The following is a 17,391-nucleotide window of genomic DNA, read 5'->3' as shown; positions in this document are numbered from 1 at the left end:
GGCTGTTAAAGGTGCTATATGTCGTTTTTCTTCTAAAATGAATCCTTTTTTTATTGCCTGTGTGTGAAGGGGTTGTAATCACACATTACAATGATCCACTTGTCAGGTTTTGCTATTACCTCTGAAGGCCAGTATACCTATTTCTGTGTGAAGGCTGCGGGTCAACCCAATCTTTCTTTGTAGAAGGCATACAGTTTATCGTACTGATTTCAAAGTTAAGGATTCATTAGTTTGAATATGCATTGAACCAAACACTATCATAACATCTTAGTTGATAATTCAATATACTTTATTTTTGACAAAACACCCATGTAACGGTAGTGACTGCACATTTTAGGTAGTGACAGTAATGTTTTGGTAGTGACCACAATACTTAGTTTGCCATGGCTGAATCAGACTGTCCACATTTTATGTTAATATAAATAAATAACTATGATGCACATATGCAGTCAGTACATCTGGCAGACACAGATCTGACAGTAAATCTTATAAGAACACCTAGAGCTATTCTATACTTTGGGTCTTGAGGTGCAAGTGAGAAGAGGTATGCTCATAGATTTTTCTTCCTAAAAAAACCCAACAACTTACAATGTAGACTGTTTCAGAACCACTTTGTTTCATTTTCAAATTTCCAACATTTTGTTTATGAGTCATTCAGATAAATCTCCAGAACCACTGAACTGTGTGTGTGTCATTTTCTATAGTTACTGATATTTGCTTGTTTTCCCCCTTGTCCCACAGTGTGTGTGTGCACTGGTGTCTGATCACACACACTGGAAGTGCTAGGTGGTGTGGAAGCCCTGCAAAATGTCTCCACCTCTTTCTGTCTTTTCTCCATCATCCTGTGTCTTTTCTGTCTTTTCCTCCATGCTTTTCTGACATGTCTTTGCTCCCTGTCAGATAATTCACTGATAGTCTTCAGCTTTCCTTCTTCCCTTTGTTTCTTATTTCTTTCTTTCCTTATGTAACCAGTGGTTGAATGAAACAACACAGGATACAAAAACGACTTTTTGGGCTTTATTCTGGCCGCTGTCTCTATAAAGGACAGCGGTCGAGAGGAGCAAATATTTAGAAACAAAAATAATACAATGAAATAAAGTCTTTCACATTTCTTTGGTGCACTTGCTTGGTATAAAAGATGATTATGACACAAACTGAATGAAATCAAATTGAAATGAAAGACATTGGAATAACGAAATAGACTAGTACAAATACAGTAATGAAATACGGTAGAGGCTAATAGTCAAATGAAAAACAGTACATTAGTCTACCATCAAACTTCACAGTTATCTGCATACAGTTTTAAAGAAAGAGAAATTAGTACACTGTTCACACAGCATTCAATACGTTTAAGTAGCTCTTAACCATATATTCAATGTTAAAATAACTCACTGTTTTCTAACATGCACATCCAATTTAAACATTCACAAACACTGGGCTTTGAACAAGAGGAACAGTTTAATTAACATTTATTACAACACATACCCAGTCTTTGCACGTGTCCCACGCGTGATCAAACCAGATCCAGCTCACACATACACACACAGGCGTCCTTAAAAGGCGATCTATAAACATTTCCCAATGAGCACACATATGTAATACGTAAATATAACATTTAAACATTTTGTTCACGGGAATGAAACTGTATATTTACCTCACAAAGCCTTAAATAGGTGTATATGAACCAAACCAGCAGCTCTCACGTGCAATCACTGCTCTCTCTTCGCTGAAAACTAGCGCATGTTGCAGAACAGGAGGCAATGCCGTAAAGTGAGCGTCGCAACACAATCTCTTAAAGGAACCACGACCAATTTATGTCTAGTGTCATAATTTGTGATACTCATCCCACTTGGCTACATTTAAGTATTCCTCATACTTCACTGGGTCTTCCCTCAACCTTTGTTTGTATTCTCTGTCTCTCTGTTGTAGTTTTTCTAAATTTTTTAGGCATGTTGGTGTGGGTTTCATGTCATTCTGCCTGTCAAGTTAAAGCTGCTGTAGGTAACTTTTGTAAAAAATATTTTTTACATATTTGTTAAAACTGTCATTATTGACAGTAGAATATGAGACAGATAATCTGTGAAAAAAATCAAGCTGTAAGTTGTGCTCATTCAAATTTTCAGGCTAAGTCAACGTTTTCTCAAAACTCCCTACTGCAGCTTCAATCATAGAAATTAGCATTACTGACAGTAGTATCATGGACTGCAACCTTAAGTAATTGTAACCTCATCACATTACAGAATTTTAACAGAATCTTGCATACTAAAACACTAAAACATACTACAGTGGTAATTATTTGCATAACTGTACTAAAATGTAGTTTATTCCTCCAAATAAAGGATTATGTGTTCCCTTTTGTCACTACCAAAACAATAATGTCACAACCGAAACTTCAAGACATGTTTCGGTTGTGACTGTTTTGGTAATGACAATTTTAGATACTTTTGAGCCTAGCTCAAAGATGCTAATCAGCACATGGTTAGCAATCACTGGTCAGAACAGTTGAACACATATAACAACTAAATTTTATGGAATAACAGCCAAAAAAGTTTTCTCAATAGCAGAAAAAATGAGTTTGGTAGTGACATTCCTTAAAGTTACACACAGATTTTTTAGACTTTAGAACACATTTACTTCAAAATGATGGGATCAATCTACTCACCATATAGCACATGACAGAGAGGGACACAGGAATATTTCCTGATCAAAAATGTAGGGGTGTGGTTAAAATCAGTCTCAGCCAATGGACTACAACATTCACTGTTTTGGTAGTGACATGAAAATGCAGGACACGTTTTTTTAAAATAAAGTTTCATGATTTAAAAATAAAAAATAAAATAAATATTTTTTTTACTTCATTTAAAAAATAAGTAAAAAAAAAAAAACAAGAATGGAAAAATTTGCTACAAATTTTTCAATATCATTTTCACAAGTTGAAATTTAGGGGTTAGGGTTTGGGACAGCCACCTCCTAATTGAAAGTGGCCCATAAATGATGATTATATATATATATATATATATATATATATATATATATATATATAAAGCTTGCTGATATCTTAAATATTATTGTGGGTTTCAATAGATAATTGAAGGATCTTAGTAAACATCTAAGATTTTAATAATTAAATGCTTTTCAAATGTGTTTTTTTGGATGAGGGACAGCAGTTTGCACCAATTCTATAGAATGGCCCATATTGGAAAATATAGGCTAGGGGAGCCTTAATGTAGACTGTATTTATCACCAGTGGGAGGCAGCAATGCACTAACAGTGCCTAGTCTGCCGGAAAGAAATAGAAGAAGAAGAGGCGCTCGAACAACCGAAGCAATGACACACATCCGAGTCTAGGAGAAGAAGAGAAGTGAGCGAGGGAAGGGAACATAAACATGAGAAGTGGAACACAGCCGTTCATTCTGCTCTAAATCTGCTGTTTTACAGACTGTGAGTACATTCAATTTAATAGAATAAATCTACATGCTTATTAAAGATTCGGTTCATTTTAGTGAATCTAACCAGCCAGAGTGTTTACCGAATTAATCCGAATCCTGAATCCGAAATTTTGACTACTTATTATGTTTGACTAGAAGTGAATCCTTACGAAAATTAACCTTGTGTTTACTACAAATAAATAAGTAAAAAACATGGTTACTATAGTTAAACCCATTACCATAGTTTAACCGCTGTATTTGCAGTTAAAACTGGTCATATAAATGGTAATAAATCTGCCAAAAGCCAATGGTTTCTACACTTTAACTATACAAGTCATGGTTAATTTTCGGCAATGTTGTAAATATAACAAACAATAAGCGCATCACTGATTATAGTTAACTAAAAAAGTGTAAAGATTTTAAATTGTGTTTTGTAATTAATAAATGAAACCTGGTGTAAACACAAATTGTAGCACAACATTTTATATTATTTTTCTAACTGTGCTGCTAAAAATGTATGCTACTTTTTTTAGTGACACAAAAGTTTGCCTTCAACTCCTTTTTGATCCAATAATTGGTTCAAAATAGCAGCATAATCCTTACAGTAAAACCTAAAATTATGAAATTGTTTCTAAATGGCCATTAGAGCAAAACACTTAAACCATAAATAATCTCGAGTGATTGTAAGTGTGATGATCATCTGCTAAATGAGCAACAACGACCACAATTCACTCCTTCAGTCAGTGAGCTTCCACAGCCGTTCATGAGAGTTTAAATGCTGGGGAATATTCCCATCTTCCCACAGGAGAAGAAGAAGCAAGCAGGAGGAATTACTCCAGGAGAAACTACGGACATACTATTGTAAAGATGGAGATTGAGGAAGAACCCTGCAGAATAAAAGATGAAGATACAGAGGAACAAATAGGTTGGTGTTTTCCTAGTTCATTCTCTTTAAAGGTGCATTGCGCAACATTTCATGTTAAAAATACCCGTTTTTCTAACCCATACATGCTTAAAGGAGCAAGCGTGCGTGTGCGTGTGGTCCATGAGCGTGCACACCTCTGGTTGCAGTTCCGCTTGTCGCTAGAGGGGGCATAGTTCTGCAAAAACTCAGAGACTTGCGCTATGTACCTTTAATGACCGATGAGGAACATTAGGATGAAAACTGACATATAAAAATAACATCTAAAACTAGATACTAGTAGATTCAGGAGTAAGCTGGATTTGTTTTTGTTTCTCATGTATCCTTTTATTAAAGGTAGGGTAGGTAGTTTTTGTCTAAAAAACTTTTTTCCAAATTTGTTTAAACTGTCTTTATATATCAATGCATAATTAAAATGTAAGTACTCTGAAAAAGAGATTATAAAAATCGAGTGTCTGTCTCAGGGCTGCAATAAACATAGCTCATTATTCCATTCGGGACGAATGAAATGATTGGCTGGGCGACTGTCACTCTCCCTTGCTACCATGGCTACCACCCCTGCTGCTTCAGGAGCCGCCCACATGCGCGCACCCGTTTGGCTCAAGGAGGTGAAGAGGCACGGACGGAAGCTAGTAATAATAACAATTATGGCAGAGAAAGAGCAGTCACAATTCTCAGTACCTGCATATACAGTCATCGAAGGCAAACGAGTAAATAAAAGGAATACAGTATTCGCACGACCTCCTCTGCTTCGCCCTCGACCCCGGACCTGTCCTTGAGCCGGTGACGATGCGGTACTTGTCTCTGAGTGTAGTCCTCATCAGAGCCAACAGTGCTTTCATCGTGGACGCTCTTACATGCAAAACACCGTATATGTTATGAATCTTACGCGAAATTCACCTTCATCACAGTGTAACTGATGGGTACGGAAAACGTGTATCAATGAAGCTATTTATAGGTTTGCCTTATTTTAGTAGCTCGTTACCGAATCAAACTCAATATATTTTAAACTTTACCAGTATCCTATCGATATGCTAGCTTGATAGTAAGTACTAACAGCTAGGGGTGTGACGAGATCTCGTGCCACGAGATCTCGCGAGACTAAATATGACGAGATTTCTCGTCGAGTAAAAAAGCTGTCTCGCGATATCGCCATGAATATTTCACCGCTACACTCACATTCGCCTAAACTATCATTTTGTTGTTTTTATAAAAAAAAATAAAAACCATTATAAACTAATGTGAAAGTCTGCTCTGCTCATCCAGCACGAGTTGCTGAAATCAGTGCAGCACGAATCCCAGTTCACTGATCGCGTGACGATGGCGAAGCGGAGGATTCGTTGCGCAACAGACTAAACGTATGTCTTATCTTCTAATCTAGAATATGCGCGCTCAGCACCGCTGCTCCCTATACGCGCGGTCACGACTTTGTAAGTGAAAGTAAAACACAAGCTCCCTGATGTGCATTGCGCACAAATTAGGCTGCATACATACAATAGTCCGTCTCCCAATACCCATCTCTGGACTGTTTATTTGCGGCTATGGTCTCTGTTTGCACTGCGAATATTGAGAGAGCACTGTGTAACGTATAAAGGACAACAGACAAGGGAGGCTCCGTTTCTGAACTTATAATCGGAACGCTGTAGAGATAAACGCACCAGCCTCGTCTCTCTCTACCCGGCCTTTTCCGAACTCACTGCATTAACCCTATAACTGCCGGTGCAAAATAAAACAGCAATTTCACAACAATTATAAAGAGTCTGTGTGCTAACTTTGATTATGGTTGCACTTATTGTTTGCACTTAAGACTAAGAGAAAACTGTTATTTATTTTTGTTATTTATACTGTTTTTATTTCTCTGTTAAATGTATGTAAAGGAGTTCAGTTAGGAGGTCACACACAGCCTCAATCAGAAGTTCTGAAAGCTCTTACATGTACAGTAAGGTCTGAAGAGACTCATGTGAAATCATACAGAAGAAAAGCCAGTCAATAAAAACCTTTGCTTGAATATTGTTTTCTTTCAATGCATTTGATAATTCATACTCATAAAGTAGACCTGAAATGACATGCATTAGAAGATTATTAGTTAAAACATTGAAAAATGCACCTGCATACTATTTTTCATTGAGGATTTCTGAAAAATTGAGCAAAAATCTCATCTCGTCTCGTTCTCGTGAACCCAATCTCGTGTCTCGTCTCGTCTCGTGAGATAAGCGTCTCGTCACACCCCTACTAACAGCCATGTTAGTTGTTTATATTCATAATGATAAAGTGAGTTATTTTATTACTTGTGATTCTGACATGATGTCACTACATGGACTGCTCCTCTCCGTTCTGCGCTGGTAAACGCGTCCTCCTCCAGCTGACGAGCCGCGGTCGGCATCGTGCGTTCATGTGTTTTGGGGGCATGGCTTTGGAAGGAGCCGAGAAGGGAGGGGGTGGAGTGAATGGAATAATGAGCTGTGTTTATTGCAGCCCTGAGAGGACTACAAACACTAGATTTGAGTACTTACATTTTAATTATGCATTGATATATAAAGACAGTCTATACAAATTTGGAAAAAAGTTTTCTAGACAAAAACCACCTACCCTACCTTTAAATTATGTGAATTTAATTTGTTTATTTTAGACCTAATGAAAGTGAATGAAGATAAACTGCATCAGTTTCAAAAACTGCATTATTTCACAAATGAAGATGGACATGCAGTCGTTTCAAAGACTGAAGAGAATTTCACGCAGAAACAAGCTGGAAAATCTGGAGTCGAAGGATCTTTAACCTGTTCTGAGTGTGGAAAGAGTTTCATACGTAAATCAAACCTGAACACACACATGATGATTCACACTGGAGAAAGGCCTTTTACATGCACTCAGTGTGGAAAGGGATTCATTCGCAAAGGATACTTAAATGATCACATGAGAATTCACACTGGAGAAAAACCGTTCACATGCTCTCAGTGTGGAAAGAGCTTCAGTTACAAAAAAGCTCTCAAAGATCATCTGCGCCGTCACTCTGGAGTGAGATCATTCAGCTGTGATCAGTGTGATAAAACATTTGTTTTTAAATCAAACTTAAGAAAACACCTTAAAGTTCATGCAGGTGTGAAGCCTCACTTTTGTTCTGTATGTGGAAAGAGTTTTTCACATCTTGGATCTTTAAAAGCGCATGAGCGTATTCATACTGGTGTGAGACCTTATGTGTGCTTTGACTGTGGAAAGAGCTGCACTTCATCCAGCAACTTAAAATCACACCAGAGAATTCATGCTGTAGAGAAACCGTACAAGTGTTCACACTGTGGAAAGAGTTTCTCTCGGTCAGGAAACCTGAAAGATCATGAGAGAATTCATACTGGAGAAAAACCGCACCAGTGCTCTTCATGTGGGAAGAGTTTCAGCCATTCATCTAGTCTACTGAAACATGAGAAAAAGCATTGCCCGAAGATGTCTGAGTGAGCAAAGTTCACTTTCATAACTTGTAAATAAGTAAAAGATGGAATTACATTTAATACAGTAATTTAATCTAAAATTAGTATTGAAGTTTTAATGTTTGACAAGGGGAACCGGTTAAAATGGTTGTGAATTGCATTGTAAGTGTTGCATGTGTTGTTCTTCCGACACCCGTATTGATCCTCTGTTGTGTTGCACATGCGCAGTAAACACTGAGTGTTACTGTATACAAGATGAACTGAACAGTAAAGCAACAATGTGAAAATATTCGTGTCAATGTCATCGCTCAAGCAGTGCATGGTCATCTCATACAGATGGAACAAGAATAATAGTTCAGAAAACTAGTGTGTCGCCATAAAACATTATAATTTATGAAGGGATGTGTTTTGTTTCTTTCTGGTTTCATTATTTTAATTGTACATGTGAGGCATTTTGAAACAATGGCAACAATAGTCTATCAAATATCATTCATATCACAAACAACTTGTTTTTAGTCTCGCTGTTTAGAGGTGATGCATTGAGAACATATTGAAGACTTTATTGGATTGAATCACTCTCTGCACATTGTGAAAATGTGAGAATTAAAAATGAATAAAACTAGTGATTTATTCAGGTATAACGAATAGATTTAATTTAGTTTTCATTCAATCAAGGGGTTTAACATTGTATTCAGCATTGCTAATGAACTAGTAGTAGTAAACACTAATTCTTTTTGGAAAAATGGCTCCAGTTGTTTTTCTATGTATATTTAAAGAGGCGATTCCTCTCATAATATGGACTCTGAAAAACACATCACTGAGAGAAGATGAAATGGATACTTGTTTTACAGCTGCTATCTATTTATGAAAAAGGTCATTAGCTATATGGATATAAATGTTATATTTTGACAAACAATTTTGGCCAAAAAAGTAATGAAAATGTACTTATTTTGAGCAGATTTTGTGTACTAGTCGAATCCATCGTGATTCATGAAACTGTCATAAATACGAGGGGAAGCTAGATGCAGGTAAGATGTTTATTATAAATAAACAGAATAATGGTCAGAACACACACAACACTGGGAACACAGAACTGGCAAGTGGCGCAGGGACTTCGATAGGCAACCAGGCGGGTGATGATCTCCGATGAGGTGTGGAAGTTTTACCAATAGCACAAACCGAGCAAGCCAAAACAAAACTGCGAATGTCCCGAGCCATTAATGGCCACCAAAAATCGTTGCTTGACCAAAAACCTGGTACGATTGACTCCTGGATGACACGCCACTTTGGAACAATGCCCCCACTGAATAACGTCAGACCGTAACTGCTCCGGCACAAATAATCGATTCGGTGGACCCCCTGGCGGAGGCGTTACCCCTTCTAAGGCCGTCTTGACCTTCGATTCCATCTCCCACGTGAGTGTGGAGACAAATAGGTTCTCTGGTAAAATAAACTCGGGAGTGGTCGGGCGTTCGGAACGGTCAAAAATACGTGATAAAGAATCGGGTTTGATGTTTTTAGAACCCGGCTGGTACGAAAGAGAAAAATCAAAACGACCGAAAAAAAAGAGCCCACCGAGCCTGCCTGGAGTTGAGTCTTTTGGCAGTTCTGATATATTCTAGGTTCTTATGATCAGTCCAGACGATAAAAGGTAACCCCGACCCTTCTAACCAGTTGCGCCACTCCTCCAACGCTAACTTGACTGCCAACAACTGACGGTTACCAATGTCATAGTTACGTTCGGCAGGGGATAATCGATGAGAAAAGAACGCGCACAGATGTCTGTGGACGAACGTTGGGAAAGAACTGCGCCTACCTCCACCACAAACTGACGTGACGGATCTGGGGCTACAAGGATGGGAGCCAAAACGAAGCCGTTTTTAAGATTGGTGAATACAGCCTCCGCTGTATCAAACCACCTGAACGTAGTTCTGAGGGAGGTCAAGGCAGTCAGAGGAGCGGCTAGTTGGATTAAATTGCGAATAAAACGCTGGTAGAAGTTGGCGAACCCCAGAAACCTCTGTAGGGCCTTACGGCAATCTGGACTTGGCCAATCTACTATAGCCTTAACCTTCTCATTGACGAGTGCCTGGAAGACCGCTGGGGAGTTGGACAGGCCGAACTTCATGACCAAATATTCAAAGTGCCCCCTGGGGGTATTAAAAGCAGTCTTCCATTCTTCCCCCTTCCTAATGCGGACCAAATTATAAGCATTACGTAAATCCAACTTAGTGAAGACTGATGCTCCCTGCAACCTCTCGAAGGCTGAAGATATCAACGGCAAAGGATAAGTATTCTTTACCGTGATGTTGTTCAACCCCCGGTAGTCAATACAAGGTCTCGAACCCCGCCCCCGCTGGAGAAGAGGAAGGCTGGATGAACCCCGAAGCTAGAGAATCAGAAATATATTTCTCCATGGCCTCCCTCTCTGGAACAGAGAGTGAGTATAACTTGCCTTTAGGCGGAGACTTACCTGGCATTAAGTCTATGGCACAGTCGTAGGAACGGTGCGGAGGGAGAGAAGCAGCATGGGACTTACTGAACACTTCCTTCAGGTCCTGGTACTCGACGGGCACGTTAGATAAATCCCCTGCCTCCTCCTGAAACACAGTAACAGGTACAGAGACGGACAAGCAGACACAAGACAAGACTCATAACACTGTGTACTCCATAACAAAATAGAGTGTTAGCGCCAATCCACCCGGGGATTATGTTCAGTGAGCCGGGGGTGGCCGAGGACTTTGGGAGCTAATGGTGAGTCCATGAGGAGAAATGGTATTGTTTCTGCATGGTTGCCTGAAGTGATGAGTGTAATAAGTTCAGTAGTGTGTGAAATACTGGGAAGCTCTAGTCCATTGAGTGCGTGAACAGATATCTTGCAAGTGAGTGAATGAACAGGAATCTGAAGTCTCTGAGCGAGCTTACTGTCTATAAAGTTCCCTTCTGCTCCTGAGTCCAGTAAAGCTTGATAGGTGTTTGTGCCGGTTGCCCATCTTAGTCTTACCGGGAGGAGCATGGACGATGGTGATGAGGTCTTCTCGGCAGAGATCCAGCTAGATAAGTCCGTTCAACTTCGGAGGAAGATCCAACATGTAAATTTCTCTCTGAACACGGTCAGCCAGCCCACGCAGGAACATGTCCCACTGTGCCTCCTCGTTCCATTGGTACTCGGCCGCCAACGTGCGGAATTCGATGGAGTAGTCCGATCAGGGTCCGAAATTAACACCCGGCAAGCGCCAAATGCGGGTAGATTTTCCATTTGGTGAGTAATTCTCAAAAGGCTATCCGCCCCACTGGCGGGTGAATGTTCATACCAAAATAGTAATGTAATAAAATGTTTATTAATACAATTGCATTTTGTAATGTTATAAAATATCTGGGATGATGGCTACGGACATGACGGAGTTGTTGTGTTTGCGGGATGGGAATTGAAAACCGGTTTCACTCGAGAAACGGTTCTAAGTTTTATGAACCATCGCATCGATATTGTATGCCCTCGACGTTAACGAGTCCTCTTATCGATGCTCCTGATTCAAAGCGAATTTTTGTCCCGCCATAGTCTTATTTGATCGGTGAGTAATGTAGACGAACTGCTGCGCGTGTGACAGGGTGCAACTGAAGAACGAGCAGAGAGAGAGCCCCGGTAGCGTGCACACTCTTTCTCTTCGGAGCCAGGCGAAAGTATAAACAAGGCTTCAGCATCTCCTAAGCGCTGTCTTGCTCTCTCTCCCTGGCACATATTAATCAAAATAAATCGACACGATGGTAAAAGGTCGGAAGACCATAGTTTCATGTAGAGGATTCCGATATTTTTTTTTTCTGAATTACCGCTGGGTGTGAATTGTGCTAAAATACCCTATCTTCTCTGAAAAACGTTCCGCACATTCAGCTGACATAAACCACACTTTAAATAAACGAAAAAACCTACCCAGTGATTAAATGTTTTCTGTGTTGACACAAATCTTGTGGGATCTCCTAGCTGCCGGGATAATCACACAACGCAAACACATCCGATAATGACAAGTCCAATTCGCGAACTATTGACTCATTTAAACCGATTCATTTTAATGAATGGTTAAAACAACTTTCTAGTCCTTCGGTTACTGATCGGATCAGTCAGAGTAAATGGAGTAAAAAAATAGGCAGAGTAAAGCTAAAAATATTTTTTAAATAATTATAATATATTATTATTATTGCATTATTTTATTAAATATACAATTAATACATTTCATTTGTACAGAACTATTTTCATAGGCACCAGCACAAAAATATTATTTTAATATGTGTAAATTGTGTAATATATGAATGAATGAATGCCTTTATTGTCATTGCATTTAAGTACAATGAAATTATAGAGCCACTCTAGTATGTGTGTAAATAAAAGTAAAAATGGAAAATAATAGACCAGAAATATAATGACAACAATGTTTAAAGTTGCCCTAGAATGGGGTTATTTTATTATTTTATAATGTTTCCTGGGTTGCCCTTATAATGTTAGAATGTTTTTTAGATCAAAAACAGTCATAATTTAGAAATAAAAGGCATTTTTCCTAGCCTGATTTTAGCCTCTGATTTAAACGCTCTGTTTGAAGGGGCGTGTCTGCTGTGGGATTCAGTGTATCCGCCCACTGCTGTGATTGGCTGACATGCTTGCATATGAAATAGATATTACATGTGAAACTCTCTCGAATACTTTTACTACAGCTATTATACGTTTTTACTATTACAGCTGTCGAGATTAACGAATCGTGAGAAGTTTTTAAAGTATTTAGATCTATTCCCATCACATAAAATGTTGCCTTGATGAGCATTGAGGAAGCAGATGACAGTATGTTGATAGCGAGAATGAAGATCTTATCATTGCAACGCTGAAATCTGATCATTTGCATATGAACAGCTCGCACGCGTGTGGGCGTGGTCACATTAGCACTAATCAGCTCAGCCTGTCGTTGCTTTCATACGAATTACTTAAACAGAGAATATTTGTTTTTGATATGATTTACATAATTTAAAAATGGAGACTTCAAGCTTTGTAAAGACATATGTTTCATGTCACAGTGACAAGCATTTGCTGAGTTACAGGTCATATTCTGTCATGTTTCAGAATGAACTTCACATTGAGAGAGAAAGGAAAACGCGCATCATGTTTAATTTCTTTATTTTACGAAAAACACAACATTTTTTTTTTTATTATTAGTGTACACAAATAAAAGAAGACATTTAACAGTTTTGAATGATGTATAACACTTGCCTGTATGACAAAAAGAGACGGAAATATTTGAGTCTATTTTGCACTGATAAGAAAAAAAGCGAGACAATCGCGCCACCGACCCCAGGGGGTTAAACGCCGCAAGTTGAATGGGCTGGTTCACAAAGTGATCAGACAACACTTTAGGTCGGAAAGCTGGATTCGGCCAGAGTGTAACCTGATTGTACTCAGGCCCCCATCTGAGACACTGTGGACTCACCGAGAGGGCATGAACCTCACCTACTCTTCTGGTTGACGTTATAGCCAAGAGAAAAGCAGTCTTCATCGAAAGACTCTTAATATCAGCTTGTTCAAGTGGTTCATAAGGCGGTAAACGCAGGCTGTTAAGCACCATCTGAAGATCCCACTGGGTATGCATTGTAGCGATTGTACGCACGTATAAATATAATTAATTATTATTCATAACGGATTATGATCAATAATTAATAATTGAATTAATTTCAGAATTTACTGTAGCAAAATCAATAGTATGATCAGTTTATCAGTTCATCCAATGAACGGAAGGCATAAACAATTATTAATTCTATTAAATATAATATCTTCTTGGCCAAGAAAGACTAATTCCCAGCTAACAGCTAAATTAAGAAATAAATCAAGGGTCAAAGCATAGGTAACTTAGATCGAAGTTCAAGACAATAAATCGGTAAGCACATATCACAAGTAATGCTTCTCTTTTCAAATACAAACAATACTTTATTGATTATAAGCCTATGGCTAACACACAAAACAAATATCTAACACAAACACACGCACACGCATTCATACAAGTTGAAGAAAGACAGAGAGTGAGGAAGAATGAGTTTTAGGAGTTAGATGGTGAGATCCCAAGTTTCTATATGCACTTAAAAGACATGACCTGAACGAACCATCAATAATTAATTTCACCCTTTTATCGTTTCTTAGGCGGGTAATTCAATTTGATATTAAAATGCACCTGCAGTTTCAAGTCTGGAGGTACTTGCTTGTCCTTGCTTTGCTTTTGAGGATTCCCTTTTGTCGGTGTGAAGGCGTTCCCCGGTCCGTTGCTTGGCTGATCTTCTCGTGTGCCTGGATAGACTTTGGACAGCCAGTCACGTGGTGTGTTGGCGCGGATGAATGAAAGTCTTTGAAGTTGAAAGCTGGTTTTGCAGTTGAAACGTTAAAACGAAACTTTGCAGCAACACTTAACTTAGAACCGAGACTTTTAACGGAAAAGAAAGAAACTAAGAAAAGAAAGAAAAGTGAGACGAGATGGCTTCAATTAAATCTGTTTTAACCCATATCTTGATTTGGGTCATTTGTCTCTGCGTCTACATGGTTACTATAACCATCGTCGGGCATCACAAGAGAGAGTCACCAGAGCAAGAGCGCATCACAAGAGCGAGGATCACAAGAGCCAGTTTCTGTGTTCGGGTCTAAGGTTTTAAAGTCCAATGTTTTGTCCCGCCTCCTGGAGGAATTTGGAATTCGGACAATAAGACACTATTATGGTTATTTGAGAAGGGGGTCTTTTCTATCCCCCCCCCCCCCCTTCTCTCATCGCGAATCATGTGCTCTCTGTGGTCTGCTTACTCATCAGCTTGAACATAGGATTCAGTTTAGACATAATTTCCATTTTAAGAACATAAACATTTTTACACAGATTTCAATCAAGCCATCTTTTGAATTAAACACATACGAGCATAATGATAGGAAACACGACACTTTCATTCCAGTATCTCTAATATTTAAAACAATTACATGACTTAGATGTGATCTAAGCAGAATAGACACATACAGGGGTTGTAAACACAATATATAATTGTTATGTTACATGATTTGGATTCTGGGTCAGTCAAGAATTGTTCTGGGATGAGTTTTATTGGTATTGGAGAATTGGAGGAAAGTCCTTATGTGTGTGTGTGTGTGTGTGTGTGTGGGTATCCTTATGGTCAGCATTTGTGCATCCGTGGTGTGTTCCACGTGAGGGTTTAGTTTCGCAAATGGCTGTCTTCAAGACAAAGGGTATTTTGTATGCAAGTCCACTTTTTCAGCCTTAAGGATATAATTGATGAGGGGAAAACTAGCTCGGGACGCTGAATGGTTCAGTCTGTTTAGTCGCAGGGGTCAGGTGACGTCTTGTTAGGGCCTCTTGCTTCACCATTTCTGAACAGATCTGTTCTTGCCAAATTATAAAACATTGACAACATTCTTCCTTTAGTTAAGCAACAAAAGGTCTTCTTGGCTCATAGCCTCAGGGATAATTTGGAATATGCAGCCCCTTGTGTTTGGTTATGTACGAACGCTTCCCTCGTGTGGGTTGCATTCTCGTTGTTGTACATATCCCCCCTTCGTTCGATGATGGGTTGAGGAGAAGACATCAGTGAACGCTGGAGAAACGGGTAGAGGAAGCAAACACACACAGCAAACAACAAGACAACACCTCCATGACTGGTCACTTTACTGGTGCAGGGCATTAGATTACCTAGGCCTAAACAGGTTCACTCTCTCAATATAGTCAATCACGTTGAATAAAGTTTAGTTCAATTTTAGGACCATTATTCTATTTTGTTTTGCTACGGTGATTGATCAACTTTGTGACTAAATTTGATTTGTTTGTTTTATTCTCTTCTAAATTGTTCTAGGTTTAGACCAATTTACCTTTCAATTTGTGATACGAATGATGCAGGGAGTTCTCTGGCTCACATTCGTTTTAAGGTGACTTACAAATATAGGAGTGGTGTGTCAATCCTATTATTGTGACCTTGACCCTTATGGGGTGGACAGGCATTTTACCTAATGAAAGAAGAAGGAAAGGAAGGAAGAAGTAAAACAAAACAAAGCAGTTGAGTGTTCCTGATATGACTTATAACTACGGTTGCGCAGCTAAGGTGTCAGGTATCATGATGTAATGAGAGGTGTTCTCAGGTGTACCTGTTGGATGGGTAGTTACCATGTTTCCTATGGTAAGTGTAGCTAAGTTGTTAAGCTAGTTTCTGAAGTTAGTTTCTACCTGTGGGGGAAAACATATTTGTTGAATGTTTTGCACGGTAGAGGTGGTTAACTTCTGTATGTAAGTGAGTATGTTAGGGGTGTCGTGTAGTGCATGTATGTATGTATGGTCAGATCTGTCTCAGTCTGTTTTGCTCCCCCCCTTTTGCTTGATTGCTTAGCTTTGATGAGCTTGTTGCATCTTTGCCTTGGAAAAGGGATCTTCTGTGATCTGCTGGGGGTCAATCCAGTAAGGCAGGAAGTTCTCTGGCAGACATTGGGAGGTAGTTTGGCACGGATGTGTGAAGATGTAGTGCGAAACTTTTCTCCGTTGTTGCATTCCTCCGATGATGCCTTCTGGTTGTGACAGACTTTCTGACCTTCTGTGCATACTGTTGTTGCTGTAGCACACACGTGGTTCTTGAGTTTGGAGCTCGTTTGGTGGTTTCTTTATGAGTGATGGGTAGCCAGGATGGTGTTTTCTGGTACCTCTGGATGTTTGTCAGTGGTTGACTGTGAGAGGCCACTTTGTTCTGTGTTGTTGTAGAACAAGTGGTCCTCATGTTCATTATGAAGGTGTATCAGATGAAACGGTGGTCTTCCGTTCCATCGCCATCCTGTTCGTCATCCATGTTTACCTCATTTCCGATGAACACTTTCAGTTGCCTCATTAGTTGCTCCGTGTCTTCTGAGGGTAAACTGTCTGGTGCTTGGGCATACTCAGTGCTGTGTTTAACTGAGTGGTGCCAAGGTGGGTTTCGTTGTTGAGTACCCACATGGAGTGCTTTTGGATGCCTTGGTTGATGGCCTTTGGGTGTACAGTGAGGTTTCCAGTGGTTTCCTTCTTGTGGGTTACTTGAGAAGCGTGGCTGGTCCCATGGCATTTCCATGCGGTTAGTGTGGTAGGTGTCATCGGCATGGGAGTCTCGTTCTCTGTGCTCCTTACGAAGGACTGTGGTATTGTCATGCCACTGGGTGTCTTCCAGTGCAAGGCTTGTGTCTTGGCTGATGGAGTTTGACACTGTGGATGTTTTCAAACCTTTCTTTGAGTTCATCTTTTGTTTGATGTAGGCCTTGTGTGTCAGGTCACGTAGCTGTTGAATTGTCATTGTGCCTGGGCAGGCCATGATGCCAAGATGATGACTCAATCCGGGGTGCAGGTTTCTCAGGAAGAGGGTTTTGAAGTTCACATCCTCTTCAAGTTCAGGTTTGTTATGTGCACCTAAGTAGGCTTGTCGAAAGCGGTAGTAGTAGGCTTGGGGAGTCTCTTGTCGACCTTGTTTGGTTTCCATAGCGATTAACACACCGTGTTCCGACTCTGGGCCTGTGAATTCTTTAATCAGTGTCTCACATAGCAGCTGGTAGTTTGACTTGACGTGAGCAGGTTGTCTGTCTAGGAAG

The 17,391-nt window shown here is 39.6% G+C and overlaps 3 protein-coding genes across 4 annotated transcripts in view; all 3 read left to right on the top strand.

The window, feature by feature from the left end:
* Positions 1–17,391, top strand: part of LOC130073047 (gastrula zinc finger protein XlCGF57.1-like) — a 754,620-nt gene that overhangs the window by 107,764 nt on the left and 629,465 nt on the right. The gene's annotated exons all lie outside the window — the stretch shown is intronic.
* The window catches only part of LOC130073068 (gastrula zinc finger protein XlCGF7.1-like), a 277,485-nt gene that overhangs the window by 107,745 nt on the left and 152,349 nt on the right, over positions 1–17,391 (top strand). The window contains exon 1 of one of the 2 annotated variants that reach the window (XM_056238494.1): positions 3,339–3,441. The exons of the other annotated variant lie outside the window; for it this stretch is intronic. The gene's annotated coding sequence lies outside the window, so the exon portion shown is untranslated. Of the gene's footprint in view, positions 1–3,338; positions 3,442–17,391 lie in introns of those variants that run through there. 2 annotated transcript variants of the gene reach the window in all.
* LOC130073137 (gastrula zinc finger protein XlCGF7.1-like) lies at positions 6,985–7,800 on the top strand. Its single transcript, XM_056238567.1, has one exon. The coding sequence runs from the start codon at positions 6,985–6,987 to the stop codon at positions 7,798–7,800; it is 816 nt and encodes a 271-aa protein (XP_056094542.1).

The sequence above is a fragment of the Rhinichthys klamathensis genome, unplaced genomic scaffold (assembly GCF_029890125.1).
Source record: "Rhinichthys klamathensis goyatoka isolate OS25496 unplaced genomic scaffold, OSU_Roscu_1.1 h1tg000523l_1, whole genome shotgun sequence".
NCBI classification, from domain to species: Eukaryota; Metazoa; Chordata; class Actinopteri; order Cypriniformes; family Leuciscidae; genus Rhinichthys; species Rhinichthys klamathensis.
This window is presented reverse-complemented; position numbering and strand designations above follow the sequence as displayed.

Bases quoted from the DNA above. Each gene is read 5' to 3' on its own strand.
- LOC130073137 (XM_056238567.1), top strand. From the start codon at position 6,985: ATGAAAGTGAATGAAGATAAACTGCATCAGTTTCAAAAACTGCATTAT.